Source organism: Anolis carolinensis, chromosome 1 (assembly GCF_035594765.1).
Source record: "Anolis carolinensis isolate JA03-04 chromosome 1, rAnoCar3.1.pri, whole genome shotgun sequence".
Classification (NCBI taxonomy): Eukaryota; Metazoa; Chordata; class Lepidosauria; order Squamata; family Dactyloidae; genus Anolis; species Anolis carolinensis.
Genome location: NC_085841.1, coordinates 252,105,396 through 252,118,024, shown reverse-complemented (window position 1 = coordinate 252,118,024; position 12,629 = coordinate 252,105,396). Strand labels below are relative to the sequence as shown.

Sequence of the window (12,629 nt, the reverse complement as noted above, 5' to 3'; positions counted from 1 at the left end):
TGAATGTGTTTTATTAAACCTAACTGCTTCCTCCTTAGGCTTTATTTGCTTTAATGCAGTTTCACTTATCTTTAATTTATTTTCCCTTCGGTGCCATAAAGAAAGTCTTTTAAAGGAAACAACTGTGGTGTGGGCTAAGCTTTTATTTAAATGAAGCGGTATGAGATACCCGATCGCATTACATAATACAGCTAATAAGTAACCCACCTTATAGGAAAAGGAGCCCCATCGGAAGCAAAAGAGGCCACACGTGTGTGTATGGTTAGAAATACATTAACCTTTTTGTTTTTAGAAATCAGCCATCTGCTGAAAGTGGCGGTTCTGGCTCAGAGAACTTCCTTCCTTAGTATGTGTTTATTGATAAAATATCCTAAGGTGCAAAAGCAGACACTTTAGTACTGCTTAAGGAATGTAAAAGCAGCGGCAGTTCTGGGAAAGACATTATCTAGATTCAGTATATATCTATATATTGACGTACTAATGCTAGACGTACATAAAGGTAAAGGTTTTCCCCTGACATTAAGTCTAGTCATGTCCGACTCTGGGGGTTGGTGCTCATCTCCATTTCTAAGCCAAAGAGCCTGTGTTGTCCATAGACATCTCCAAGGTCATGTGGCCAGCATGACTGCATGGAGCACTGTTATCTTCCCATCAGAGCGGTACCTATTGATCTACTCACATTTGCATGTTTTTGAACTGCTAGGTTGACAGAAGCTGGGGCTAAAAGCGGGAGCTCCCTCCGCTCCCCAGATGTGAACCACAGACCTTTTGGTAAGCAAGTTCAGCATCTCAGTGGTTTAACCCACTGTGCCATTGGGGGCTCCATAATCTGCACAAAATTAAGAGTACAAAATACTGTAAAGGCACCAAATGCCATCTGAGCTTTGAAGCTGAGCACTGTCAGCCCTAGTTAGAACTTGGATAGCAGACCATCAATGGATAGCAAGTGCTGTAGGTTGTATTTCAGAGGAAGGAACTGAATAAACCACCTCTGAGTATCCCTTGCCTAAGAAAACCTTATAAATCATGGGGTTGCCGTAAGTCGACGATTTACCTGCCTGTTGAACAGTACATTAAGGAAAGTACATATAGAATTGCAGCCTATATTAGAGGACAAAAACAGTGAATTACCGAACCTTTTGTCTTTAAAAAAAACCAGAAGAACGGTCTGCTTTAACAAACCAAAAGTGAGTAGTTCTCAGCCTTGAATCCCCAGATATCTTTGAACTCACGGGAGTCGTGATCAACTCACTGACACTTGGGAACCACTTCTCGTATCCAACAGTCTGTTTCCCAAAGTGGCAGACTAGGAGGAGCCTTCAGGAAATTCTCTGCTTTTGTTTTCCTGGCCTCAGAACTGGCATATTAGAGTGTATCCTCCTTGCAAGCTTGATTTACCTATGGTTTTTTAAATGTATAAATTAATTAAAAGAATAATAAAGTTAGGAGAGACCACAAGTTCCAACCAGTCTAATATTACTATCCTCCATAAGCTATCCAAGTTTCCCTATAAAAACAACTAAACTAGTGGCCGACTCTATGTCTGATGGCAGTGCACTTTGCAAATTAATTACATTTGTGTGTGAAGGAAGTTCTTTTTATGTCCCAGATCTGCCAAGAAGTTGTTTAATTGAATATGACACTTGCCGTGGAAGGAACCTTTCTTGCCTTGTTATAGCTTCCTTGGAAACAGCCATCAAGAACTAGGTTTGTGGTTGCAAGCATGTCTCCCATATGGAAGAGTATTTCAGTTAAAGCCACAGTTGTGAAAGAAATAGTTCTGTACTCAGCCATTTTCCTCAGTATGTAACATGCGATTGAATACATTTGCATGCTCTGAATCAGAAAGTAAACATCAATAATTAATGGTCATTTAGGATAATGTTTCATACCTTTTTATATGTTATATATCTTGTTAATTTCTATATTGCAAATAATATAAACTTTTTTTGTGCCAGGAGCGACTTGAGAAACTGCAAGTTGCTTCTGGTGTAAGAGAATTGGTGTAAGAGAATTGGCTGTCTGCAAGGACGTTGCCCAGCGGATGCCCGGGTGTTTTACCATCCTGTGAGAGGCTTCTCTCGTGTTCCAGAAAATTAGAAAAGCACTGGATGTGGCATAAATAAGGCTTGAAGATTTCTTATGGCAGCCCACAAAGCCATATGAAATCTTCAAGCATTATTTATTCCCATTTTTGAATTTTACCAACAAGCTTGTAATTGTCAACAGCAGACAACAAGCTTGTGATTGACATAACAGTAGTCAACAGCAGTCACTCTTTGGGGAGAGGGGGTGGGATATAAAGATTATTATTGTTATTGTTATTATTAAATGCATGATAGTCCCAACGTTGTTTAAAGCCCCTTGAAAGCCATATCTGAAAACACGTTCTTCACTCACTTGCTTAAGGATCTTGCCGTTTCTCTTGTCAGTTTTTGCATTCACCAGGGAACTAGACTACTTGCTGTAGGTATCCTGGTCCCCATAGTCATAGTCCATATTCAAACCTCTATGCCACTGAAAAATAAGATACTAAAAATGTGATAGAAGCAACAATACTGGCTTTCTTGTTATTTTTCTTCCAGAAATAATTTTTGCCAAATAAGCTTTAATTACTTAGAAGACCAAAAAAATTACTTGAGGTTTTCTGGAAAGCTTTGAAACATTACTCACCAAGAAACCAATTTTAAACACCTGCCTGTGCTATTTTCTCTACTGACTTTTTTTTTTTTTTACAAAAGCTATTTCCATGAAAGCCTTTTTTTTTTTTTTTGGTTTTGTTGCTGTTGCTGAGAGTTCACCATCCCTTGCTGCTTTTTCCCTGTGTGAAGCCTCGGTTGCTCTGGAAAATAGCAACCAGTGGAGATGCTGGCATGAAATCCTTCCTCCCTTCCTTCCTTCTCATAGGGGGGAATGAACACAAGGGAACCAAGGAACCTTAACTTGTTCACTGCTGATTCACAGGCCGTGAGCAGAGGATGAAGGAACTGAGTTGCACTTTCATAATTCCAGAGTTATTGTATTGTCAGACAATCAGCTCAAGGGTGCATCTATTCTGCACTGTAGAATTAATGCACTACCACTTTAGCTGCAATAGGTCAAGGCTATGGAATCATGGGAGCTGTAGCTTTAGAAGGTCTTTAGCCTTCCCTGCCCAAGAATGATGGTGTCTCACCAAACTACAACTCCTATGATTCCATAGCATTGAGCCATGGCAGTTAAAGTGCTGTCAAAGTGTATTAATTCTATAGTGTAGATCAGTGGTTCTCAACCTGTGGGTCCCCAAGTGTTTTGGCCTACAACTCCCAGAAATCCCAGCCGGTTTACCAGCTGTTAGGATTTCAGGGAGTTGAAGGTCAAAACATCTGGGGACCCATAGGTTGAGAACCATTGGTGTAGATGCACTCCTAGCCAAGCAGGGCTGGGCTTCCTTTGTGAGATCAGGTTTGGAGGGTAAACCATCACAAAGAAAGGGAGGCAGGGTCCCTGGGATGGATTCTGGTTCTCATGGTGCAGATAGAGTAGTCAGAATTATTCTCTTAGTCATTAAAAATATTAATTATATCTGTCCTTAGCTCAGGGCTCTCTTCCTACCCATATAGATAGCTTCTTCCTTCCCGTGATGTCTCTATAAAAATGCTGTGATATAAGTCACTGCTTCTGAAACTATGGGTCTCAAAATGAGGTCCCCTTAGTCCAAGGTTAGGGTCACAAAAATTAGGCAACAGTAAGAGATTTCTGGATGCCATTCATTTATATAAAAACTGTTAGCAGCAATGTGGAGTGTTTAGAGTGGATACCACAAAAGGAATATCAGCCTGTTTAATAAGTCTTGCAAATGATGATTTACTGTCAGTAAATGTTTGATTCTATACTCATTTTATATACCTACTAGCTGTGCCCGGCCACGCGTTGCTGTGGCTTAGTCTGGTGGTGTTGGTCAGTCTACATTAGGTTGTATTTATGCTGTGACCTCCACCCTTCTTTATACTCACATTAGTAGTAGTATTTGAAGTCTGTTACCTTCTTCAATTTTTGTGTTGATTGATAATTGCTTGAGATCCCTGTTGTCTTTGGTTTGTTGTTAATTGTAATGTCTGATTCTGCTGAGTGCGGTTTATATTTTTATTATGGTACAATAGTCCTTTTTTTGTTTTGCCTGTGTAGGTGTTTATTATTATTGTTGTTGTAGTGATTATGAAGGTTGGATAAGTTAGATGCTACTGTATTGTTTTTTGGAGGCTCAGTGTAGCACTGACTGGCCTCTCAGCCTCAGTGCCTGGCTGTTTCTTGCCTGTGATGGTGTTGATTCTTATTGTTGTTGTTGTTGTCATTGTTATTATTGTAATTGTTTTTTTGGAGGCCAAGTGTGAATGTAGGGATTGGGGAGGTGGATGAGTTGTGTTGTCAAATGTTGTATTTGTTATAGTCACAATGCGTTGTTGTGAGTTTTGTGGGTCTGGATTGTGGTTTTGTGGTGTGGTTGTGTTGTTACAACTGAGAGGCAAGGCTTTTGTGTTGTGTTGCGAAGTTTTGTATTTCTGGGTCGTTTAGTTGTGTGCCAAGTTTTGTATTTCTGGGGCGTTTAGTTGTGTTGTTATAGTCACGATGCATTGTTGTGAGTTTTGTGGGTCCGGATTGTGGTTTTGTGGTGTGGTTGTGTTGTTACAATCGGGAGGGAATGCTTTTGTGTTGTGTTGCCAAGTTTCGTATTTCTGGGGCGTTTAGTTGTGTTGTTATAGTCATGATGCGTTGTTGTGAGTTTTGTGGGTCCGGATTGTGGTTTTGTGTTGTGGTTGTGTTCTTACAACTGGGAGGCAAGGCTTTTGCGTTGTGTTGTCAAATTTTGTATTTCTGGGGTGTTTTGTTGTGTTATAGTCACAATGCGTTGTTGTGAGTTTTGTGGGTCCGGATTGTGGTTTTGTGGTGTAGTTGTGTTGTTACAACCGGGAGAAAAGGCTTTTGTGTTGTGTTGTCAAGTTTTGTATTTCTGGGGTGTTTAGTTGTGTGCCAAGTTTCGTATTTCTGGGGCGTTTAGTTGTGTTGTTATAGTCACAATGCATTGTTGTGAGTTTTGTGGGTCCAGATTGTGGTTTTGTGGTGTGGTTGTGTTGTTACAACCGGGAGGCAAGGTTTTTGCGTTGTGTTGTCAAGTTTTATATTTCTGGGGCGTTTAGTTGTGTGCCAAGTTTTGTATTTCTGGGCGTTTAGTTGTGTTGATATAGTCACGATGCGTTGTTGTGAGTTTTATGGGTCCGGATTGTGGTTTTGTGGTGTGGTTGTGTTGTTACAACCTGGAGGGAAGGCTTTTGCCTTGTGCTGCCAAGTTTCGTATTTACGGGGCGTTTAGTTGTGTTGTTATAGTCACGATGCGTTGTTGTGAGTTTTGTGGGTCCTGTGTGGTTTTGTGGTGTGGTTGTGTCGTTACAACTGGGAGGCAAGGCTTTTGCATTGTGTTGCCAAGTTTTGTATTTCTGGGGCGTTTAGTTGTGTTGTTATCGCATGATGCGTTGTTGTGAGTTTTGTGGGTCTGGATTGTGGTTTTGTGGTGTGGTTGTGTTGTTGTAACCTGGAGGCAAGCCTTTTGTATTGTGTTGCCAAATTTCGTATTTCTGGGATGTTTAGTTTTGTTGTTATAGTCACTGCGCAAACAACTTTATCATTTTATATATATAGATATGTCTAAGGTCATGTAAACATTATTTGGGTGGAGAGGGTCACAACTGGAAAAACATTGAGAAGCCCTGAGATAAGTCATGAAGAGCTTGGAATAAGTAGTTATTGGCTACATTGGCTGAGACCATTCTGAAAACTATAGCACCAAACCATTCACTGGGGAGAAGGGTTCAACCTTTGGGTCCCCAGGTGTTTTGGCCTATAACTCCCAGAAATCCCAGCCAGTTTACCAGCTGTTAGGATTTCTGGGAGCTGAAGGCCAAAACATCTGGGGACCCACAAGTTGAGAACCACTGATCTATACAATAGAATTAATGGAGTTTGACATCACTTTAATTGCCATAACATAATGCTATGAAATTATAGAAGTTGCAATTTTACAAGATCTTTAACCTTCCCTGCTCAAGAGTGTTGGTGCCTCACCCAACTCCAACTCCCAGGACTCCAAAGCTTTTATTTGTTTATTTATTTATCATGTCAGAAGCAAATTGAGAATACAGCTATAATGTATAAAAAGCCACAAAGTTAAAAACTTGGCATTATGCTAAATTTGCTTTGACCAGAAGCTGGCCACTTCAAGTGTCTCTGGTGTTTCTATGAGAAGGTCCTCCATTGTGCACGTGGCAGGGCACAGATTGCATTGTAGTAAGTGGTCTGTGGTTTCCTCTTCTCCACACTCACATGTCATGGACTCCACTTTGTAGCCCCATTTCTTAAGATTGGCTCTGCATCTTATGGTGTCAGAGCACAGTCTGTTTAGTGCCTTCCAAGTCCATAGCACTGAGCCAAGGCAACAAAGATGGTGTCAAACTGCATTCATTCTGCAGCAGATCCACCTTAGAATTTGGATCTTCCACCACTACAATACATCACAGTACACTGGCTCTTTGCCAGATGTGTTCTGGCTGCCACTTTTCCATAAGAATATCTTGATGATTGCATTTTAATTGCCCTGGATGTGTTCTTTGGATGGATCCCCGAGATTGCAGTTTAGTCAGAGGCTCTAGAGCAATGTTTCTCAACCTGTGGGTCCCCAGGTGGTTTGGCTTACAACTCCCAGAAATCCCAGCCAGTTTACCAGCTGTTATGATTTCAGGGAGCCGAAGGCCAAAACACTTGGGGACCCACAAGTTGAGAACCACTGCCCTAGAGCATGCTTCTAGGTGTGAATGCTATACAGCACACTGAAGCTAACCATTAAAGTAGAGTTGAAACACTATAACTGTGTGGTATGAAAGGACCCCAGATAGCTTAAGGTCTTTTTTTGTGATCACATTTATGTATTTATTTACATACTGTATTTTTACCCCGCTCTACCTCAACCCCGACGGGGACTCAAGAGTGGCTTCCGAATTGACAATACTTCAATGCCACGTTAACATAAGACAAACAAAATACAATATACATTGTGCATTAAATTGTGAAAATAATAAAACACTAGCATATAAATACATAAATAAATTGTTAAAATATTACACCAATTAGACCAAAAATCATAATCCAGAAGCTGTTCCAATCACATTGCCATTCACTTTGCCACTGCATATAGCCCTCTGCTTCTCTCCAAACACTTGGTTCCATAGCCAGGTTTTAACTTGTTTTCTAAAAGGTAGGAGGGAGGGGATCTAATTTCACTGGGAAGGGAGTTCCATTACATTACATTATAAGTGTCATTACATTTTGATGGTGTTGTTCCATTACTCACCAGCCATACTGCTCTTAATATTGTTACACCTACAGTCCCTGAATGTGATGGTTGTTTTTCCCTGCACCAGGTCAAGGAAAGCCATGAAACCTCTGACATGCTCACCTGGATCCAACTTGAACTCACCTAAGTGTAGCAGCTGATATTGAGCTCTGTGTTCCCTTGAGCTTGTTCTGATTGTTGCAATGGCAACACCCTCCAGCTACAGCTTCAATGTGAAAGATAGACCATTCTTGCCAAGGGACAATGCCAGTGTGAGGAGTGAGGGACAAGTACAAGAATTGTTTCATGAAGAAGCACAACAGGTATGTTATGTTCAAATGATCTTGAGTTTTTTTTTCAGCTGAGTCCTGGCTTCTGAAATGTTTGCAAAGGGGTGGAAGGAGTAGTTCAGTACAGGTCACTTCCAACAGAGGCTTCGGAAGATATTGTGCAATAATATACAGGCAATATACAGTAGAGTCTCACTTATCCAACACTCGCTTATCCAACGTTCTGGATTATCCAACGCATTTTTGTAGTCAATGTTTTCAATACATCATGATATTTTGGTGCTAAATTCATAAATACAGTAATTACTACATAGAATTACTGTGTATTGAACTACCTTTTCTGTCAAATTTGTTGTATAACATGATGTTTTGGTGCTTAATTTGTAAAATAATAACCTAATTTGATGTTTAATAGGCTTTTTCTTAATCTCTCCTTATTATCCAACATATTCACTTATGCAACGTTCTGCCGGCCCGTTTACGTTGGATAAGCGAGACTCTACTGTATCTGACTTCCAAATGACTCATTGTTAAGAATAGAGGTGAGACAACAGTAAGTGAGAGGAATCAACCCCTTGGAAGAGAAATTGGCTCCTGAAAGAGTTTTCATGGGGAAAATGTGTCTCCACAGAAACCTTTATCACCAATCCTTGTTTTTCAAAATCCAATGATCACAGGGACAGAAAACGAGGAGAAATCTTCTGAACAGAGGCACAGACAGCAAAGGAAACACCACAGGGGTGCTAACCCTTCCCTATGCTATCCAAAGCTTAGATAGATAGATAGATAGATAGATAGATAGATAGATAGATAGATAGATAGATAGATAGATAGATAGATAGATCTGGAGTTACACTTAAAAATGTACCTGTTCCAGCTTATATATAAATTCAGCTTAAGAATAAACCTACAGAAAATGATCTTGTTCGTAACTTGGGAACTGCCTGTATACAGTATATATATTTATCAACTTGATAAGGAGACCAAATTTATCACTTTCTGTTTATAACTCTTTGGTGTTTCTCCACCATTTCTACTTTTCTTTCCAATATAACAGGTCGCGTTTTTAATTTAATTTTAGTTGTTAAGTCATAATTTGTTTTTATATATTGGGTTGTCAATGTTCATTGTTATGGGTGTATTGTTGTTGTGTTCGGGCATTGAATGTTTGCTTTTTATGTTTGGAATCCACCCTGAGTCCCTCCAGGGAGATAGGGCGGAATATAAATAAAGGATTATTATTATTATTATTATTTTATTTTATCAAGAAGCAAAATGAATTGAGCCAGCCTTCCCTGCAAGATTAAAAAGCACAAATAACTTGAGATATTGGCTTTCTTTTAGGGTTCTCAACAGCACTACAGACCTTGGTGGAAGATACATCTTTTTGTTTGGGAACCTGTACTCTTTGGAACATGGGATGGAGTCTTCACCTCTTGCATGATCAATATCTTTGGAGTAGTTCTCTTTCTGAGGACTGGGTGGCTAGTAGTAAGTATAAGGAATCAAATTGCCTGTTCATTCCCTATTAATCTAAGAGCAATTTTGGGCTGCTTCTCTCACGTGATTTGAGGCATTATGACCCTACTGATTCATATTAAATAGGCTTGCTGTGACTCTTTGTGACTCTTCAGCTTTCTGACACCTCAACTAAATATTTGCATTTTTGTGATTCCCTCTATTATAATGATTGAATATATTTGCAATGCTATAGCTTTTCCCACATGTTCTAAGCAACTTGAAGATGAAAGAAAGAAAAACTGCCAGTAAATAAGTGGACAATATTACTAAAAAACTGGTACACAGTCTACTTTTTTCAAATTGCAATAGGAGTTAATAATTGTAAACCAAAATGCTTGAGCATTGGCATTTTGTGCTGCATTTTACTGACAGGTTTTAATAATTTAAAATCAGTATTTACATTTTGCCCTGGAGGTTGTAACAGCTAGTGACCCCAAAGGCAGTGAGACAAGTGAATTTTCCCCAGATTTTAGTCCGATTTTTAAACAAGCCATCTATCTTGCTGAACCTATTTGAAGGCGAGGGTTTAATAGGTTTGATGTCTTCTTTAAAATGTGTACTAAAACTCAGCATATAGCCTCGTCATCACTAAAATTGAAGCCATCAGACACTGACTTTTCTATGTCCTCTGATCTGGATCATGTGTAGCCACTTGTGTTGTGTGTTTGTCTGATATGGCAGATTGCTTTGGTGGCCAAAATGCATCAGGAAGACATGCTTAAGGGGATTTCCATGTGGGTGGTTGCTAGAGCTTCCAGTTAAAAGGTATATTGCAGCTTTTCAATCCCCCCCCCCCTTTTTTATGGATCAGTTAAGAGGAAGCAATAGGAAAACATAGGAAAGGTGTGAATGGAAGATATAGTTAAACCCTCACTCTGCTCAAGAGTATAATGTCATGTGAAGTTGGATGGCAACAATTTCCAGTCCCTATTATTTCCAGTACAATCCTTGGAGATGAGATTGTAAATGTCCTTTTTCTCAGCAAAGAGATCCTGGAATTGATTTGCTTAAAATAGACGTTGGATTCTGTGGCTTTGTTAACTTTTTCTTTGTTCTTTTATTCTGCTTTCCAAATGGTAAAATAAAATGAAATAATAGCTTGGTTTACTTTGAATATAACTGTTAAGGTGAAACACGTTGCTATAGTTTCACATCATCCTCTTGTTCCTCCACTGAAATGTGTGTGCATGTCTTCAAGTCACCAGCATCACCCAGAATCCATAGCCCCGGTGGCGAAGTGTGTTAAAGCACTGAGCTGCTGAACTTGCAGACCAAAAGGTCCCAGGTTGAAACCCTGGGAGCAGTGTGAGCGGCTGCTGTTAGCTCCAGCTTCTGCCAACCTAGCAGTTCGAAAACATGCCAATGTGAGTAGATCAAAAGGTACCGCTCCGGCGGGAAGGTAACGGCGCTCCATGCAGTCATGCCGGCCACATGACATTGGAGGTGTCTACGGACGACGCCGGCTCTTCGGCTTAGAAATGGAGATGAGCACCAACCCCCAGAGTCAGACATGACTGGACTTTATGTCAGGGGAAAGCTTTACTTTTACTATGGGCAATTAGGGAACAGATTAAGGAGGGTTTGGCTGAGCCATTCTCCTGTTGATACAGAATTAAGTGTACCAGGTGATAGTGGCTTTAGCAGTCGTGGTAATAATTAAAAAGCTCTCCCAATTTATTTTATCAGCTGTGTTCATAGGAATCCAGCTATTTCCACCATTAACTGCCTTTTTCTCTCCCTTCCTGGGTGCATCTGAACTTTAGAATTAATGGAGATTGACACAACTTTAACTAGCATGGCTCAATGTTAGGGAATTGTGTGTGTGTGTGTGTGTGTGTGTGTTGCAGTTTGGTAGGGCACCAGCATTCTTTGGCAGACAAGACTAGAAACATTTGAGCATTGAGTCATGGCAGTCAAAGTGATGTCCCGTTGCCTTAATTCTAAGTGTCAATGCACCCCCTATCCCCATACACACACATACACGCTGTCACAAAATTTAGTGACCATTCAATGAGCCCCTACTACTTTTTTATCCATACGAGAAAGCTGCATTTTATCTCATTTCGTTTCTCTCCCTCCTACATAACTGATACGTATCCAGAATACTGTTGCCTCCATGAGACAGTGTTTTGGGTCAATATCCTGCTGGTTTAGATGACAGTTGCATCGGGTCAAAGGGAACTGGAGCCAGAACTCAGCATGCACACATCTGCTCATATGCAACTCTTTCACGCTCCCACCCCAAAGAGCTGTTTTTAGAAGGAAGGCATTGTTCTAACTCTCCAGCTGTGGATTTTAAAAAGTAAATTGAAAAACAAAACAAAAGCATGTAGTACTTGTAGATGCTGAATACCCTGATGTTTTCATATTTGCTAAGGACTATTTGCAGAGATTTGGAAAGTGTATACTGTATAACATCTTGAGCACAGAGAGAGCAATAGTGAGTAAGCGAAGGACCAAAGAGCCAACTGCCCCTCCTTGAGAGTCATCACAGGAAGGAACTCCACTCCTGTGGAATGAGAGCAGCATAGAGAGTGCTTTGAAGATGGGCTGAAGGAAGTCAATGCCGGAGTCTTGTTCACAATGGGGAATATCTAAAACACAGAGGAAATGATTAAGAGATCCAATTTAGCATCTGTGAGCTGATAACATTAGAAGGGCCTTCTGATTGAGCTCATATATGAAAGAAGCTATGGAAACCTAGGAACAAAAATGTCTTTCCTATCTCACTATCCAAAGATACTATACTGCAAAGTCCCCATTACAAAACCACTCAAGTTACCATTTTTAGAATATCTGCAAACAATGTGAATACTTCAGAGTTTTGTTGTCCTCGATTGTTCCTGAGAAAAATAAAGTAAAGATAAAGGTTTCCCCTGACATTAAGTCCAGTTTTGTCTGACTCTGGGGGTTGGTGCTCATCTCCATTTCTAAGCTGAAGAGCTGGCGTTGTCCGTAGACACCTCCAAGGGCATGTGGCCAGCATGACTGAATGGAGCGCTGTTACTTTCCTGCAGAAATGGTACTTATTACTCTACTTTGCATGTTTTCAAACTGCTAAGTTGGCAGAAGCTGGGGCTAATAGCGGGAGCTTATTCCGCTCCCCAGATTTGAGCCGCCAACCTTTCAGTCAGCAAGTTCAGCTGCTCAGTGCACTGCCAGGCATGTTTGATTATCTTGGATATGGGAGCAATTTGGGGAAGAATTCAAAATAGTAAACATTGTATACTAAGAAACTACATCCCTACATTTTCTTCTGCATCCTTACATTTCTAGCAGCCTGACAGTGGCCAGTAAGGCACCCTGGCTTTCAACAAGGACACAAACATTGCCTTCTTTTATTGCATGCATGCAGGAAAAACAAAAAAAGCTCATTAATCAGAGTGTGGTGTATATTTGAAGTGTAGCTCCCGTATTATACATGTCTAAATGCTCTCATTAATATGTGGTTGTAC

General features: G+C 40.3%; 1 protein-coding gene across 2 annotated transcripts in view; it reads left to right on the top strand.

The window, feature by feature from the left end:
* The window catches only part of slc12a8 (solute carrier family 12 member 8), a 96,133-nt gene that overhangs the window by 4,288 nt on the left and 79,216 nt on the right, over window positions 1–12,629 (top strand). For both annotated transcript variants that reach the window (XM_062973208.1, XM_062973276.1), the window contains exons 2-3: window positions 7,452–7,686; window positions 8,998–9,144. In XM_062973208.1, coding sequence (XP_062829278.1) covers window positions 7,567–7,686; window positions 8,998–9,144 — 267 coding nt within the window. In that variant the 5' untranslated portion in view covers window positions 7,452–7,566. The remainder of the gene's footprint in view (window positions 1–7,451; window positions 7,687–8,997; window positions 9,145–12,629) is intronic.